This window comes from Hyperolius riggenbachi, chromosome 12 (assembly GCF_040937935.1).
Source record: "Hyperolius riggenbachi isolate aHypRig1 chromosome 12, aHypRig1.pri, whole genome shotgun sequence".
Taxonomy (NCBI): domain Eukaryota; kingdom Metazoa; phylum Chordata; class Amphibia; order Anura; family Hyperoliidae; genus Hyperolius; species Hyperolius riggenbachi.
The window spans coordinates 100908209-100926290 of record NC_090657.1 but is presented as its reverse complement, the minus strand read 5'-3'; the positions used below and the strand labels follow the sequence as shown (position 1 = coordinate 100926290).

At 43.3% G+C, this 18082-nt stretch overlaps 1 protein-coding gene and 1 long non-coding RNA gene across 23 annotated transcripts in view; one reads left to right on the top strand and one right to left on the bottom strand.

The window, feature by feature from the left end:
- The window catches only part of THRA (thyroid hormone receptor alpha), a 1122562-nt gene that overhangs the window by 55776 nt on the left and 1048704 nt on the right, over positions 1-18082 (bottom strand). For 19 of the 21 annotated variants that reach the window (XM_068262433.1, XM_068262435.1, XM_068262438.1 and 16 more), the window contains 2 exons: positions 8261-8322; positions 2495-2625 (listed from right to left, as the gene is read on the bottom strand). In XM_068262433.1, coding sequence (XP_068118534.1) covers positions 2495-2625; positions 8261-8322 — 193 coding nt within the window. The remainder of the gene's footprint in view (positions 1-2494; positions 2626-8260; positions 8323-18082) is intronic. The other 2 variants (XM_068262452.1, XM_068262453.1) reach the window with 2 other exon arrangements.
- Positions 1-18082, top strand: part of LOC137541247 (uncharacterized) — a 227202-nt gene that overhangs the window by 180318 nt on the left and 28802 nt on the right. Inside the window, exon 3 of one of the 2 annotated variants that reach the window (XR_011025109.1) lies at positions 13275-13510. This is a non-coding gene — a long non-coding RNA (uncharacterized lncRNA). Of the gene's footprint in view, positions 1-13274; positions 13802-18082 lie in introns of those variants that run through there. The other variant, XR_011025108.1, reaches the window with a different exon arrangement.

Sequence of the window (18082 nt, the reverse complement as noted above, 5' to 3'; positions counted from 1 at the left end):
CTCCAGGACGTTTTTATAAGTCAGACAGTGCTGCCGCCGCTGCGCACGTGCGTGCATGCTCCCGCGGGTGCGCGTGCTCGCTCCCGCACGTGCATTCCCGTGCACGTGAAAATTGTGAAGAAGAAAACCACCAAAGAAAAAAATACACCTTTATTTCCAAATGATATATTGTCACCATACTTTGTACTAGGGAAATAATTAAAACCTTGTGATAACCAGGACAAATAGGCAGATAAAATGTGTGGGTTTTATGCACAGTAGCAGTGTTTATATTAAAACCATAGGGGATGAAATTGGAGAAATAGTTTATTTTTTCATTTTTTTCCTTGTATTCCCTTTAAAATGCATAGAAAAAAAAGTAATTACTGAAAACAAATATCAACTCCAAAAAGCCCAATTGGTGGTGAAAAAAAACAAGAGATAGATCATTTCATTGTGATTAGTAGTTTATTAAACTATTGGCAAATGAAAGGAATGAGCACGGAAAGGTGAAAATCGTTTTTGTCCGTTAGGGTAAAAACGGCCTTGGGGTGAAATGGTTAAAGTCTGAAAACCACTGCGCCTGTGTTGCCGTGTCCTTGCTCCCACTGAGGTCACCAGGAGCGTACTGCGCAGGCCTAGTATGGTCTGTGCCTGCGCAGTACACTCCTGGTGACATTAGCGGGAGTGAGGACATGGCAAATCAGGCGCAGTGGTTTTCAGACTTTAAAGTCGGAAATTCCAGAAGTGAACCGGAGGCGGGGCCGAAGCATCGGTGAGTGGCTGCGCAGGCACAGGATGTCTGCGGGGACCATTAGATGCCCCGGGTAAGTTCAACTCATTTTCCACTGACCCCCCTACAGTATTCCTTTAAAGAAATATGTAGATGTGAAAACCATGCAATTCTGAAAATTGCAAATATCTGACTTATACCCGTTTCAAGAAACATCTGAGATGTACAAGAAGTGGCTCGAGAAACCCTTTTGCTTAAACATAATCATGTGTTTTCCAGTAACTACACCAGAAACACTAATTTAATTGTGAAGTGTGATGTCACCACTGCAAGACAATGGTCCTCATGTACACAAGGAACACGTGCTGTTCATAATAACCAGTCTCATCTGGCATCTGACCAGCACAGAAAATACACATGCTTTACCTTCAAACCCTTTTTAAAAGGGCAATGTGTGTGTGTGTGTGTGTGTGTGTGTGTGTGTGTGTGTGTGTGTGTGTGTGTGTGTGTGTGTGTGTGATATCTCTCATCAACCAGTTTTAGTATTTGATACAAGAACAGTCAAAGTGACTGGTTATTATAATATCAGGACCACTGCACCATATTGTCTTCATGTTGACTTTATTACAATATATGTTTACTGGTTAATCTATCGTAGCATATAGGTCTATTAGAGAGTTCTGACACCCTCAGCTGGAAAACCATCTCACATCAGGGTTGTCGTCAAAATAATGAAAATAAGACCACCCATGAGATCGCCTTATTTAATTAGATCTACCATTTTGGTAATAAAGAGAAATGTGAATCAAGCAAAGGCTGTATATTGTCATTTATGCTGTATGTTAGCTCCTGCCCTCTATGCAGAACATAAAGAGAAAATGACATTAATAAAAATAATTATTTACAATATTAATTTATATTTAGTCAGGGTTTGCACATTGTAAAAATCTTTCCTTTCCCTGATTTACATTCTGAAATGTCCACTGATAGTGGCATCTGTAGTTCTGCCAGGTGATCTGTACAGAATGTTAATTACTGAGAGTTCTATGCTTGGTAGTTGAAAAAAAAAAAAACACGTTATTTCCCATAATGCAACGAGGTTCACAGACACAGACAAACTCTCAGGACCATGGTCAAGACATCACACTGTGGGAGGCATTTCACCACATACAGAGTTCCACTGATGATCTATTAGGGTAAGAACACACTAGGCAGAATCGCATATGCGTTTCCCCGTAGCACAAAGTGGAAAACTATGTGATCCTGCCTAGTGTGTTCCTACCCTCAGAGAAAAGGTAGAGATTTATCATGGGAATGGGGGTATACGCTACTGAAGTTTAATCCTGGATTTAAGTTCCTCTTTAAGCAAGTAAAGGTGATCATGATCCATCAGTAGGAGCCAACCACAGTTAGGTATAAGAAACACTACATCCTTATTTTCAAGTGTAGGTTCTGGATAAAAATGGACAATACGTCTGTTATGTGGCTGCTCATAATTGGTCACTTCAGTGCCAGCAACCCTAAAACCATTATAGCCCATAAGCTTCGGTCTAGCGTCTGCTATTAAGTAGAAAAGGCAAGAGTTTGGAGGCCTGAAAATTACAGGGATGCCTTTTTCATACAACTATTGTGTATCCACTCAGCAGAAAGAACTTCTTAGTGCAGCAAGGCAAAAATGAAAGGTTATATTGGCAAACCTAACTGGCCTGCATTTATTAAAATAATGTAAGCATTTTTAACTGCACTGTATGAACTGTAGGAAGTTTATATCTTTGGACTTACCTTGCAGCCCTCACAGGTAATACATCGGTAGTGGTACCCTGTGGCCTTATCACTGCACACCACGCATGGTTCATCCTTGTCCAGGTAGCTAGGGATGTACCCTGCAGAGAGCAGAGACACCGAACTGTCACCTAAGTCACCGGGTGAGAAGAGGAGACACAATCTTAATCAAGCCATAGACATAGAACCTGTCTGCGGGGGAAGGGAGAGGGTCCCACAGCTTACACCAAGCTCTACCACCAAGCAGACATTGTTATACCAACATAGAAGGTCAGATCTTTTGGCTGACATGAAAATAGCTTCCAACAGCCACTGAGCACCACATATAGACAGTCAATTTGTTTCCCATCTAGTTTTCTGGACAGAGAAAGCCTGTCAACACACACCTTTTCAGCACTCTGGTCACCTGGCCCTCATGAACAGATTGTGTAAAAGGACTGTACAATATAAACTGGAGCAGATGCCTGAACAGCCTGGCTATACAGTGGTGGGTTTCTGCAGCAAATGTTACCTCTAACCCAGGAGTGTCAAACTCATATACAAAGTGGGCCAAAATTGTACACTGGGACCAAGTCGCGGGCCAACCTCAATGTCTACTGGCCACCTTCCTCTCTTATAAAGTTCCCAGGTGTCTAGTGGTCCTCCCTCCCCTATACAGTTCCCGGGTGTCTAGAGACCCCCACCCTCCCCTATGCAGTTCCCTAGTGTTCAGTGCTTTCCCCCTACTTCCCCCAAATGGCTTCCTTGGTGTTCTAGGGCTTCACTTCCAACATAGCTTTCCTGGTGCTCTAGAGTGGGCCAAGCATAACACAAAGTGGGGAAACCACTTGAAGGCCGAATTTAATGGCTCTGAGGGCCATATATGCTCTAACCCGTGTCAGTTTTTTAGTAGATATAAAGTGAAAAGTCGAAGAAAACACTAGGGCCCATATGCAATTAACTTTTTCTCCTGAGTTATCTCCTAGGACATAATTTTCATATTCTTTTAAAAAAAACGTGTATGCATTTTTCAATTGAAAAAAGTCCCTATAAGTTGGTGAAAAAGTACTATCAAAATGATCTTGAGTATTTGCTTGCTTGCTGGTGGTTTAAAAAGCAAAACAAGGTATGAAAATATCACCTAGGAGAAATCTCATGAGAAAAAGTGAATTTCATATGGGCCCATGTACGTTTTGGCTAGGTAACTGTACTTACACTAAACTTTTCTTACAAAGCCTGAGAAATGGCCTTTGACCAATAATGCAAATATACTCTATTTTGATCTTAGCCCTTTGACAAGACAACTCGGTGTGGCACTAGACACCATTCACAATGGGAATTGCTTGTCAGGTTCCAAATTGCTTCCTCCTGCTGTTGTCTGTGCCAATGTAAGTGTTGGCTCTAGAAGAGCTTTTGGTAGTTCCTGGAAATAGATTTTCTTATCTGTAAACATGCCACCCAGAAAGTCCTTCCCTAGCTAACACTGCCACTTGCAGGGAGTTCTAGGATTTCAGGCAACATATATATGGACATTAGTAAATGTGAGCATGTTGGCGCGGTAACACCTCTACTCTAACAGCGCTATCCCCAGTGCTACTGCAGGGCAGAGGTGACAGACAGGACAGCAGCAGGGTACAGAGTCTGCCTGCATCTTAGCTTCCACGTAATCATTGTCTGCTGTTGTACTGTGTTATCTCTCTGTATGTCCACATCATTAATGCAATGTGTATAACTGATCAGGAACATTTCTTGAGGCTTTCAAAGGTCATCTAGTGCAAGCACTCTACAATGCAGACATGGGTGCAGTTAGCCATGTAGCCTGTGGGTGGTTCACTGTAGGAGCTCCCTGGTAGCATAATACTGGTTTATAAATCAAGCCAGTGGCGTAGCAAAGGAGCTGTGGGCCCCGATGCAAGTTTTACATTGGGGCCCCCCAGCACTCTATACATAACAATTGATACGGCGCACCAAAACCTGCCAATGGCAACTATAGTGTTAGAGGTGCAAGAAGGGGATGGGGAACAGTGTGTTAGTGATTACTACTATTCAAAGTATCTATAGAAGTGATTATTATGAGCACAGGACCAATATAGAGCTAATTCTGTAGTTGAGGGAGGGCCCTTCGGGGCCCCTCTGGCCCAAGGGCCCCGATGCGGTTGCTACCGCTGCACCCCCTATTGCTACGCCCCTGAATCAAGCTGTAACTCCGCATATGTTCTTACCTGATCAGGCACTTCACACAACCCTGTCCTCCATTTGACTGTTAAGAGCTTTGGTGCAGGATTTAAGTTGGGGTTAACCTATAAGTAGAAGCCCACTTTGCAGTGTGTATCCATGGACCACACACCAGCAGGTGCTGTTGTATTACTAGCAGGGACATAACTACAACTCCTTTGGTCCCCCAAAAATGTGACTACCTCTCTACCCTCTCAGTGGCCATATAACAAGTGTGGCCACCATGATTAACCCCACCCATAACAAGTGTGGCCACAGCAACTGTCCTGAGGGATACAGCCTATCAATGCGGTTGGTCTCAATGTTGTTGGTTTCCTGTCTGCTATCCAAGTCTCTGTAGGTGTGAGTACTGTTATTTCCTGAAACATACACTCCAGTATGTCCACTTGCTTCTGCTCTAGTCTCTGGCTGCTACCATGCCTGCACACGCTGGAGCAGTAGAGAATCATGTGATAAGCAGCTGAAGGCCAGCCTAGGAGACCAAGTGCAAAGCCTGCTGAATATGTCTGGAATGGACTATATTGGTGATTTACTGAGTGGAATTTGTGTTTGCTGTTACCTACTGTTCTTAAAAAAAATTCAGATTATAACCACAAACTCACTCCAACAAGTGTTAAAATCTGAAATGAAGGCATAAAAGACAACGAATATGAAAAGACACAATGAAACCCTTCCGGTCTCTGAATCAGACGAGACACACTGGGAAACACACAATACACACAGCCAGGCCAATAAACACCAGAATAAGACATGCAAACTCAGGAGCACAAAAAGCCTGTTCATTGTGTTGTATGTAATTACTGAATATCTCTCTCTCTCGCCATTTCGGAAGTAATTATGTTTTATAATGCTGAAATCCTGTCTGGACAGTGCAGAGATGGCAGAGGGGTGAGAGGGGGGTTACAACATGGGGTGAGACAGACGCTTCCTTCTACAGAGGGTGAGAATGTGGGAAGGAAGCTTGGCTTTAGTGTTACATTATGGCAATATTACTAGCATAGAAACAAAGAACACATTATCAGCTATGCATGATGAACGCAAGTCGCAGGAAAAGCACCATAAAGTAACACCTAGCTGCTGTGATTTCACAGACATTACACATTCCAAATCAATAAACTATCAAATTAGCCTTGTATATGTAGCTGATCTGCAGTTCTACTGCTGATTTCCATTGACAGTGATTCAGGCATCAGTCTCTGTATAGACTAGGACTGTGATGCAGCTATTCCCATTGGTCACAGCCAATAGGTGGTGGCTGCACACCCTGACTAGAATTCCCATATCGAGCTAGGAAGTACAAAGTGCAACGGTCCTAGTTTGCTAAGATGTTGGTGATAAGGGTCTAGGAGGAGTAGGAGCTTTCAAATCTAACTTCCTACTGAAAATAGCAGTGAAGGGGGGAGATAGATGCAGGGCAGTACTTAACTAGTCAGCACTAACTGTGCTACTTTATATATTTTTTTAATGTTTTTCATTTTAGGCTTAGTAAGGTGTAAATTGTCTAGCAGTGTGGTGGCAGAGCGGAAGCGATTTGGTGCACCAGCTGGGAGAGGGGGAGATGTTACAGTATAGATTAATAGGTAGAGTAATACAAGTTATAAGTAGCCTCAGGTGCAAAATGCTCTTTCTTACAGCAACTTCCAGTACAAGAGTACTGCAGCCACAGCATGGACTGCCTATAGCTGGGTCCACACTAGCAGTGAAAATAGTCCGTTTATGGGATTGGAAGACAGTGGATCAACAGACATGTTAATGGGTCCTATGTTAAGCACAGGATCTGTTCACACTGTCTATTGCCAATAGAACAGTCACTTTAGTTTCAGTGAATGGCGTGCTCTGATGTCCACTGTCCAGAACTATTCTGCACATAGAATGCTGACTGATGGTTCCTATGTGAAGTATAGGTGGCAGTCTGGCTGTGGCAGTGATGGACTGCAAAGTCCATCCTAGAAAACTTTTCTGAACAGCAGACAGAAGTCGAAAACATCATAGTTAGCATGCAATATATGATGTCTGTAGCAACATACGTCAACAAACTAGTGAAAGCACATCGTATACAGGATTTGCTGTGCTTTCCAAGGCATGGCTATGGTGTAGTGTGAACCCAGACTTTTGGTACTTTATCCATAACAGCAACACTGCACACTTATTGCGACTCATACAGATTAGAGACTGGTGCTGGAATAGGAAGCATTGGTATAGTAATAATGGTGTCTTGGTAGACATTGGTAGAGTAAGAGTTATAATATAACGTATATATACGAGTTGTAGGGTATATTGGTAGAATAGGAGGCGTCATAAGGTGTAGTGTAAGTATTTTTAAATTGGGTATCCTGGTGCATTCGGTGAAAAAATAGGATATACCAATAGAACTGGCAGTGTTACGGGATGTACTGGTAGTCAGTGGCGTTATTGGTTATAATGGCACAATAGGAGGCGCTATAGGGTATATTTACTGGTACAGGTGGAGCTGGCAAAGGGTTTAATGGAAGAGTAGTAATTATAAAGTTATTGCTCTACTGACAGAAGAATTAATTATCTGAGAAAACAGGAGAAATGATACTGTGTATTAATAGAGTAAGGTATGTAAAATGACTGATAGACTAGGTAAAGCATGCAGAGTTCATTGGTAGAGTAGCAGAAATGATATGAGCGTTAGAAACATACCAGGAGTAACAACTGTATAGTAGACTAGGCATTAAAGGGAATCTGAAGTGAAAATAAAATTATGATATAAATGAATTGTATGTGTAGTACAGCTAAGAAATAGAACATTAGTAGCACAGATATGAGTCTCAAATTGTTTCCAGTACAGGAAGAGTTAAGAAACTTCACTTGTTATCTATGCAAAAGAGCTACTCTGAGCTCTCAGACTAATTTAGTCAGAGAGCAGTGCTGTTTTCAGAAGCACTTATACATAAAATAAACCATGAAAGACATATTCAGATAAGACTTTACAGCAAAAAAGTTTAGGGTCATTAGCTCTGATTTGTTTCATAGTATAAAATACAGAGTGTAGTTTGTAAACTGCAAATACCGTATTAGAGAATGATGCAATGTTATATATACTGTATATAAAAAAAGCTAGATAACTGATAATAAAGTATATAAAAAAAAGCTATATAACTGATAACTGATAATAAAAATAGGATACTCTATTTCTTTGCTACCCGTACTACACATACAATTCATTATATAATTTATTTATTTTTTGTGCTTCAGTGTCACTTTAATCAGATATATTTGTAACGTAGGGGAGGTCACAGGGGGAATGGGAGCTGAATTGCTACAGTAGGAGGAGTTACACTGCATTATGCATATGTATGATGTATTGTTTTGAGTAGGAGGGGTTATACTGTATTAGCTGGTAAGGAGGGGTTGGAGAGTAGAGAGAGGTATTGTGTATACTGGCACAACAGTTGAAGTTATAGGGTGCATTTATTGTATCCTTCCCAGTTTATGAAGACACAGTAAAGGTTGCTATGAGGAGAGTTATACATTAGGCTTTGCAACATAAATGTAGATGCAGCACTGTTGACAGACACCACATACCTGACATACCGCCTTTTCCCATACATTGGCTGTTCTTTCTTTTTCGCTTCCCATCCGGCCACCTGTACAGACAGAGAGACACCATGAATCAGTAAGGGCACATCAAGCAGTGAGAAGACGCAGAAATATAAAAGAATTTGTTAGACCGCCCTATGCTTTGTACCCACACATCCAGAAACTGAGACAGCTGCCCTCTAATCCTGCATGTCACATTAATATGCAAGTATTAAACATCTCACCAAACGGGACACCACCTCACACACCCACATGATTGGAAACACTCATCACCTTGTACTGAAATGCACCGGATTACTCTTCTGTGTTACTGTGTCACTCACTCACTACAGTCTCGTTGTCAGTCAGGCTTATCTCACGAGGTAACCTAGCAGCCAATCAGAACTCACTTTGAATTCTTAGAGCAGCTGAAAAAATGTGCAAGTTGATAGATTGCTCTGGGTTACTTCATAATGCCGTAATAATGTGGGTACAGATTTTCCCCTTATGACAATGCACTAGCTGACCTGTTCAACTGTGTATTACATAGTTACATAGTTATTTTGGTTGAAAAAAAGACATATGTCCATCGAGTTCAATGTTTATTTGTAGCCCATTATTTTGTAGCTGTCTATAGTTTGTATACTCTATTGTACTGCGCCACGGAAGATGCTGGCACTATATGCATCCTAAATAGTAATAATATCCTGCTTTCCCAGTTGCAGCTTTTTCCTAACTGAGGCAGGCCTTGTCAGAATTTGGGGAACCCCTGCAGCCTAATGATTGTGCCCGCCACACTAAAATATTGCCTGGTAGACCTTCTTAAATGCAAAAGGTAAATGCAATAAAATAAGGTAAATGCTGCCTAGGCTCATTTGTCTGTCTTTGAGATCTCCAAGATGGCTTGGAGGTTCCTCTACAGGTCATCTACATGTAATCTTCCAAGTCAACGTAGACTTTCATTACGTCTGTTCCGGTCAGGTTCTTGTTTACTGTATGAAAAATTCTTACTGGTCAGTTTAACAGACATGGTAATATGTATACAGGTGACCCAGCCCATAGAGAATCATTGAAATCTTCAGCCGATCTATTTTGTACCCATTGTGCATGAAAACTGCAGGCCAGTGGACCAACCATGAACCTCAGGGACTTGAATTGCCAAACTTGTGTTCATAGCCCTTCCCTCCAGCCTCAGCCATGGGAGAGAAAGGGGGCCCTCTGTGTTTCCATTTTTTTTTATTCCATTAGGAAAATGCAGAAGTGAGATTTTCTTACAGGGTCAGCGAAGTGTGAGAAGTCAGCAGATGGTTAAATCACCTTTTCCCAAACAAAACCGAAATACTAATACCAAGAGGATGAACATTTGAATTAAGTCTCTGGCCCTGTAAGAGGCGGAGTGCGAGCAGGCTGCGTTCTCAGAGCTGCAGGGAAGGAGAGATGTTCCACACAGCTATAGATTACCTTTTCTCCAGCAGCACAGAACAAAGATTACTTTTTCTTTTTAATGCATCCCTCACATCTATAGCAATTTCCTTCAGAGAGAGCAAAAGCGGGGCCAGTGCTCCCTCTGGAGGTATGGAAACACAGTTCAGCATAGTGCACTTTGGGCAGCATGCTCTACTTGTATTATAACTGGGGGAAGGGAAAGTGGTGAATTCTACATTACACAGCTGTGAGCAACACAGAACTAACTATTGTCATTACTGAAATCACCTATTGTATAAGGAATATTATGTTGTATTTCCGTGCAGATGCTGTGGAAACAGGCCTGGCTCCCCTACTGAGACCCACACATAGGGGTTCTGCAGACACACACACACACACACACACACACACACACACACACACACACACACACACACACACACACACACACACACACACGCGCGCAGACACACACACACACGCGCAGACACACACACACACACACACACACACACACACGCAGACACACACACACACACACTCTCTCTCTCTCTTTATAGAACAGCAGCCTATAACGAAGTGATCGTAAAGAGGAACTGTAACCGAGGATTGGACTTAATCACAATCAGTAGCTGATACGACCTTTCCCATGAGATACTGATACCTTTACTCGAGTTGATAATCAGGGACATCTGCTTGGCTGATATTGTGGTGAAACCCCTCCCACAGTGTGATGTCAGGACCTAGGTTCTGACAGTTTTCTGTCTGTAAGCCTTGTTGCATTGTGGGAAATAACAGCTGTTTCTAACTGCCAAGCAACCAGTATCTCTCTCTGTGCATATGTATATGTATATAACAACAACCTTTTGGCCTATCACAGTGATTATAGATAATGGCAGTTGGAGCTGTTTTTTTTCCATGTCTGCCAGTAGTAAAGATGATGACGTGCAGGCTAACTGTGGATCAAACAATATGAACCAATTCCATGGCGAATATCAATCATTTCTTGATCTCTCTTCTATTTTTTAACTTCTCACTTTGCAATGTTTTGATTTATTCTGTCCCCTTTTTGCTAAAGTTCCTCTTTAAAGCAAGCCTCCACTTTTACTGAAAATAGTTAGACTGCCTATAAACTTCCCATCTTGCTCCATCAGTAATTAGCTGCATAAAGTTGGTGCTTGTTAGTCATATTCCATACTGGAACAGCAAACTTGGACTCTCCAATACTGTATCACAATTGAATATGTTTTTACAAGCTTATATGAAAGCAAGCTGAAGTAGTCCCTGCAATGTATAGAGCAGGAGTGAAGGGATTGCCTTTCTCTACTGTATGACTGCCCATCCCAAACTACTAGTCACCCAACAACATCCAGTCGTTCCACAGGGAGCAGTTCATAGACCGTGAACCTGCTACTGTCAAGTGTCCTTAATTATGATTTTTTTTTAAAGGCCAATCAATGCTGCAAAACACTCCTGTTATTGATTTGAACCCTATTTTAAGATTCTGACACGTGTCCCCCCTCTATGTATAGATAGGCTGTGCTTCCGCTTGTGCTAAACGGACAGCGAACCAATCCTATTTTTTAAATAGGAGCCGTTCACACTTGTCACTTTGTCCGAGATAACCCCAAGCAGGCTAATGTGTTCCCCCATATAGCCTATGGGGGTAATGCACCTGCCCCGGGCTACACCCGGGCCATTGGCGAGGACATTACACTGTCTGCTCCTGCTGATCTGGCGCTAGTGGGAACCGAGTCTAAGGCCCGGTTCACATTAGCGGTCGCCGTCCGTAATCGCCGTGCCGGAGCCGGACCGCATGCAGAACGGACGGAACGGACGCACGGCATAGCAATGAAAGCCTAAGCGTCCGTTCACATGCGTCCGTTTCGTCCGGACCGGATCTGGACCGGATCCGGACTCCGGCATAAGACCCAACATGCGCTATTTTTTGGTCCGGCTCCTCCGGCAGCCGTATCCGGAGCGGAGCCGGACTGCACCATCCGGCCAATACAAACCAATGAGAACCGGAGAGCGCACAACACACTGGCTAAAAATCCGGATGTTCTACCCCACTTCCTATGCGTATTGTAGCGGCGATTTTGGATGGGGACACATGGACAAGCATTTTGGAGTGGAGCAGCAGTGACTTTAAACGTGCTGGAGATGTTGGCAGTATGTCGGAGGTGGAGGTGAGTGCTAAACAGCGGAGGGCCTGATTCCACAGGTCCACCTTCTGCTGACCTCCCAGACCCCAACATTTTTATTCGGTTTCTACTATCTTTTGCCAAACGGATCCGGATAGCATCCTGATGAACACCTGATGCAACCTGACCGGATCCAGATCGGATCCGGATCAGAACCGTACGGTTCCGATCCAGATCCGGTCAGGTCATCCGGTCCATTTGGCAGGGAACCGCAAGTGTGAACCGGCCCTTAAGCAGCATTTTTGCTTCCATTTTTGTGCACATTTTCTGCATAGGAAAACTGAGAACCAATAATAATCAACAGACTAGTTCACACTTGAATGCCTTTTTGTACACAGAAAAACAGTGTTGCAGCACTGTGTTCATTTTCTCCATCATTTACCGGTACATTCGCTTCTGTGAAAAAAAATGTGTGCATTTCCCTCATACAAACACACATGGTGTGCAGACAAAGCATGCAGAAAACCACACAAAAAAACTGACAGACAAGTGAAAATGCTGCGGTAAAGCAGTTACTCACTGTCTACATTGGTAGAACAATTCTCTACAGTGTATGCTGATCTGCATTTGAAAAGCATGCCTCTCGAATGTTGTCACTGCTTCGGAAATGTTCCTCCCTTTACACTGTCTCTAAATTTTCCTGCAGAATATTATCAGCTCTTCAGCAAACACTGAGCAGTTTACAGGTGCCCACAGGCCTACTCCTGCCCTCACACCATTTTATGTGACACTCACTGACTTCAAATCTGCATGGTAGTAAGCAGTAAAGAAAGGAGGAAATCAACCCATGCTGTATATGTTTGCACTGATGGCCTCTGACATTTTCATGGAGATGGAAGGCTTCAAGGCTATTGCAGATGTTTGTACGTGAACGTAATTTTCTGGTCTGTACACATATAATATTTTATCATTTTTCTATACATTTTCTGGTAGATAGATAAAATATGTAAGTGAAAGTGCTTCTCCTTACATGTTTAGCTCCATGCATGCACCCTCTCCATCTCCCGCTGTGTAATGTGCTGTATAGGTCTAATGTTGGCACCTATTCGCAGCGCACATGGCATCTTTGCCACTGATAGCATTCTTCTGAAGCAATACAGTTAACTGTTTGGATCTGCCACCCCCTCCACTCCAACTATATTCACTGGCCCGGGAATCCCACAGTACACATTCTCTACTGGTTTGCTGTGAGCAGATTTGAAGCATACAGTATACAGCACAGGTTGCTGCTCTCTATTTCCTGGAGTGGAGCTGTCTTAAGGCTTTTAATAACAAACCAACGTTACATAATGATCAAATGTTAATTTCTTCAGTAGCCCCCAAGATACTGAGATAGGAGACATGCCATTGGAGTGTGTTGCTTATTTATAGGCAGTGGTGCCTCTTTACAGGACTGAACTTCTACCAGGACTACAGCTCCTACAGTCAGAACTGAATCCTGTACAACTGAACAGTGAAGACTGAATCCTGTGCAACTGAACAGTGAAGACTGAATCCTGTGCAACTGAACAGTGAAGACTGAATCCTGTGCAACTGAACAGTGAAGACTGAATCCTGTACAACTGAACAGTGAAGACTGAATCCTGTACAACTGAACAGTGAAGACAACCTATCGCATCACTCTAAGGTCTGGGGTCCACTGCAAGTAGCAATTGCTATTGGAATAGCGTTTTTTTGTGGTGTTTTCTTATACTTTGTATTGAAGAGCAAACACAACAAAAATGCTCCAAGCTTTGCAATTGTGATTTGGTCTAATCGCACTCGCTCCTGTGGGTTCATCTCCATACACTTTTATTAGCATAGTGCTTTTTGGAATCACTGGCGATTGCAAAACGTAGCTGAATTCCCTACTGTGCGCCCCAGGCCTCGGGGTTTGTTCACACAAACATTTTTAGCATATAGTATAACTAGGATCCAATAAACTGTATCTACACATCTGCACTCAGTTTGTTTGTCAGTTGGCATCGATATGTGTCTTTAAAAAAAATCCCAAGTCCAGGCAGAAACAAAATTTACAATATGAAAAGTACATCTGTTATTGTCAACACAGTAAAGCATCTTTTTTGGATTAAACAGTCCTAAATAATAATTTCCTCAAGGTTGACGCAATGTTTCAGCAGTTGCCTGGTCCATATCGCCACACTTCTGACACCAGAAGCAAATTGCTACCGAATTGACTAGTGTGGTTTCAGATTTGCTATTACACTGCAGAACATAATGTAAGCCGACTATCTGAATGTTTCAGATTCAAAACAAACCTTCAACCTATAACTCACACTACCCAACATAAATACTTGCAAAATTGTACTTTTTTTACGTGCATCTTGTATGAGGCCAATGACTTTATGGGTTCAGATGGCGGCCCTGGAAGACCTAGGTTCCAGATTCCACTTCCATTTATGTTAGCAATATGAAAAGAAAAATCTGATTCTAATACGGACATGCATGCTGGTATACCTCGTGTCAAGAAGCAGTAACCCACAGCAACTATTAAGCACATCACGTCAAACAATGACAGATGATATCTGAATGGTTGCTATGGTAATGCCCTCTTCATATAGCTCTTTCTAGGAAATAACTCGGTTTGTGCTCCATAAAGTTCTATACAAGTGACCTCATGACAGAATAGGAGGCCATGTATATTAATATGTTCTAAACTTTCTGCATGACATCTGACCCAAGCTTGGAGAAAAATATGCATTCCATTATTCTATATAAGCATTGAAAGAAAGGGGCAGATGTATGACATATGTCAGTAAGAGGAGGGGGAATCCGCATGACAAAGTCACCATTATTCTAGTCATACCTAATGAATATAAAACTGTTGGATGCCATTCAAATTAAAGCTCCACTGACAGAATAAACTTTTATTTACTCAAATAGAAAAATAATTAGTTACAATGCAATCCTGACATTGTACATACTTTATTAAAGGCCCAGTTCATCTTCAACTTTTATTGAAAACTATCTTGTTTGTTGTTATTAAAGGACCACTGTTGCAAAAAAACAAAACATAAAACAGAATTTCTCCCAAAGTAAAACAAGCTAAAACTTACTTATCTCCAATGTTGCTGTCACATTCAGTAGGCAGTAATAATCTGACAGGTTTTGGACTAGTCTATCTCATCATGGGGCATTCTCAGTATTACTTTTATCCTTTTCAAAAGCACTCCCTGGCAAGGATCTGTGCAAAAGATACCAGCCAGCTTCTCTACTCGTTTGCACACTATTTGGGCAGTAGGACGAAGCATCTAGCATTCAGGAAATACCTTTAACAATAAAGAAAACCCTGGGAATCCCCCATGACGGGATAGGCTAGTCCAAAACCAGTCACACAGTTAAAACCTATTGTGACAGCAATGTAGGAAAAACGAAATGTATAGTGCATTTTACTCCAGACTGAATGTACTTTCTTTATATGCGCATACACATGTATTTTAAATAGAACATTTCCCCAACAGTGGTCATTTAAGCAGTATTTGTAATGCCTACGTTTGAATAGAAATGGACGTCATGTGACTAGCTAGTCGCTGTTCCCTCCAAGTGACTGTCAGGCCCTTGATTGCAGACTACAAGAACCTGCCATCCAAATACATGCCCTCTTCCCTTGGTTGCTGCAGTTTTTTTGCAATAGAACCCCTATGGAAGAATGATTGGGTGGAATGATGACCACATTCCTTTCAAGCATTGTGATTGAGGAGTAGTGGTGAGTGGCAGTTTGGCCACACCTCCCCACCCCTCCCAGGAGACTGCATGACTCGGCAGCACTGAAAAGGATAGGTTCATGGATCGCACATACAGTCATGGCCGAAATTGTCGGCACTTCAAAAATGTTTCCAGAAAATCAAGTATTTCTCACATCAAAGTATTGCAGTAACATGTTTTGCTATACACGTTTATTCCCTTTATGTGTATTGGAACAAAACAAAAAAGGCGGAAAAATAGCAAATTGGACATAATGTCACACACAACTCCACAAATGTGCTGGACAAAATTATTAGCACCTTAGCTTAATATTTGGCTGCACACCCTTGGATAAATCAACTGAAATCAGTCGCTTCCTATAACCTCCAATAAGCTTCTTCCACCTTTCACTCTAAATTTTGGACCAAACTGCTCCAAGTTCCTCTTATTTGAAGGGCGCCTTTTCCCAACAGAAATTATTAGATCTCTCCACAGGTGTTCAATGGGATTTACATCTGGACTTATTGCTGGCCACTTCAGAACTCTCCAGTGTTTTGTTGCCATCCATTTCTGGGTGCTTTTTGACGTATGTTTGGTGTCATTGACCTACTGGAAGACCCAAGATCTCAGATGCAAACCCAGTTTACTGACACTGGACTTTACAGTGCGACCCAAAATCCTTTGGTAATTCTCAGATTTAATGATGCCTTGCACACGTTCAAGGCACCCAGTGCCAGAGGCAGCAAAACAACCCCAAAACATCACTGAACCTCCACCATTATTTCTCTGTAGGTACTGTGTTCTTTTCTTTGTAGGCCTCATTCCGTGTTTGGTAAACAGTAGAATGATGTGCTTTACCAAAAAGGTCTAGCTTGGTCTCATCTGTCCACAAGATGTTTTACCAGAAGGATTTTGGCTTACTCAAGTACATTTTGAAAAAAGTGTAGTCTTGCTTTTTTTTTTGTCTGTGTCAGCAGTGGGGTCCTCCTGGGTCTCCTGCCATAGCATTTAATTTCATTTAAATGTTGACGGATAGTTCACACGGACGCTGATGCTCCCTGAGCCTGCAGGACAGTTTGAATTTTTTTGCAACGTGTTTGGGGCTGCTTATCCACCATCCAGACTATCATGCATTGCAACATACAGTGCCATGGATTGATAATGTTGCCCACTGTGGACAAAGGAAAATCTAGATCTCTGTAGATGGACTTGTAACCTTGAGATTGTTGATATGTTTCCACAATTTTGGTTCTCAAGTCGTCACACAGTTCTCTTCTCCTTTTTCTGTTGTCCGTGCTTAGTGTGGCACACACAGTCACACAATGCAAAGACTAAATCTGGCCATACACTAGGCCGATTCCCGCCAGATCGACAGCAGATTCGATCACTGGGATCGAATCTGCTGTCACATCGTTCCCGCTACACGCCGAATTTCGATCTATCTCGTCCGATCTCGTCGATCGCTCCGTGCGGAAAATTACCGTCGATCGCCCGCGGGTAGGGAGCGCGTCGCTAGCGGCGTTCGAGTGCCCGACGACTGATGCAATAGAGCCCGCATACATTACCTGCTTCGCCAGCGCGACTGCCCCCGGTCAGCGCTGCTCCATCTCCGCGCTGGTCTGGTCTCTGGCATGCTTCACTTCTTCTAGCCCGGCAGGAAGTTTAAACAGTAGAGGGCGCTCTACTGTTTAAACTTCCTGCCGTGCAGGAAGAAGTGAAGCATGCAGGAGACCAGAGCGGAGACGAAGCAGCGGTGACCGGGGGCAGTCGCGCCGGCGGAGCAGGTAATGTATGCGGGCGGGGGGAGCGGCGGCAGCACCACCATAGATTGTGAACGGTTTCAGGCTGAAATCGGTTCACAATCTGTTTGCAGTAAAGGTAGCCATACGACCCCTCTCTGATCAGATGCGATCAGAGAGGGATCTATCTGTTGGTCGAATCTGATGGCAAATCGACCAGTGTATGGCTACCTTAACCACTTACCGACCGCACACTCATACCGTGCAGCGGCAAAGTGGTAGCTGGAGGACCAGCGATGCAGATCTGCGTCGCCAGGTGCCTCCCTAATTAATCAGGAAAGGCCGCTCGCGCGAGCGGCCGTTTCCTGTTAAATCACGGAGCGGGTCTCCGTGAATAGCTTGCGAGTCGCTGATTGCGGCTCGCAGACTAAATGTAAACGTAGGCGACATGTCTCCTTTGTTTACATTGTACGGCGGTGCTGCGCAGCAGCGCCGTAAGGCAGATTGGTGATCCCCGGCCAATCAGCGGCCGGGGATCGCCGCCATGTGACAGGGGACAGCCTGTCACTAGCTGCACAGGACGGATAGCGTCCTGTGCAGCCCGGATCACCAGGGGGGAAAGGTACAAGAGGGAGGGGGGGAATTTCGCTGCAGAGGGGGATTTGAGGTGCCCCCCCCCGCAAACCTCAGGCAGGCAGGAGCGATCAGACCTCCCCTGCACATCATCCCCATAGGGGGGAGGGGAAAAGGGGGGCGATTTGGTCGCTCTGCCTGCA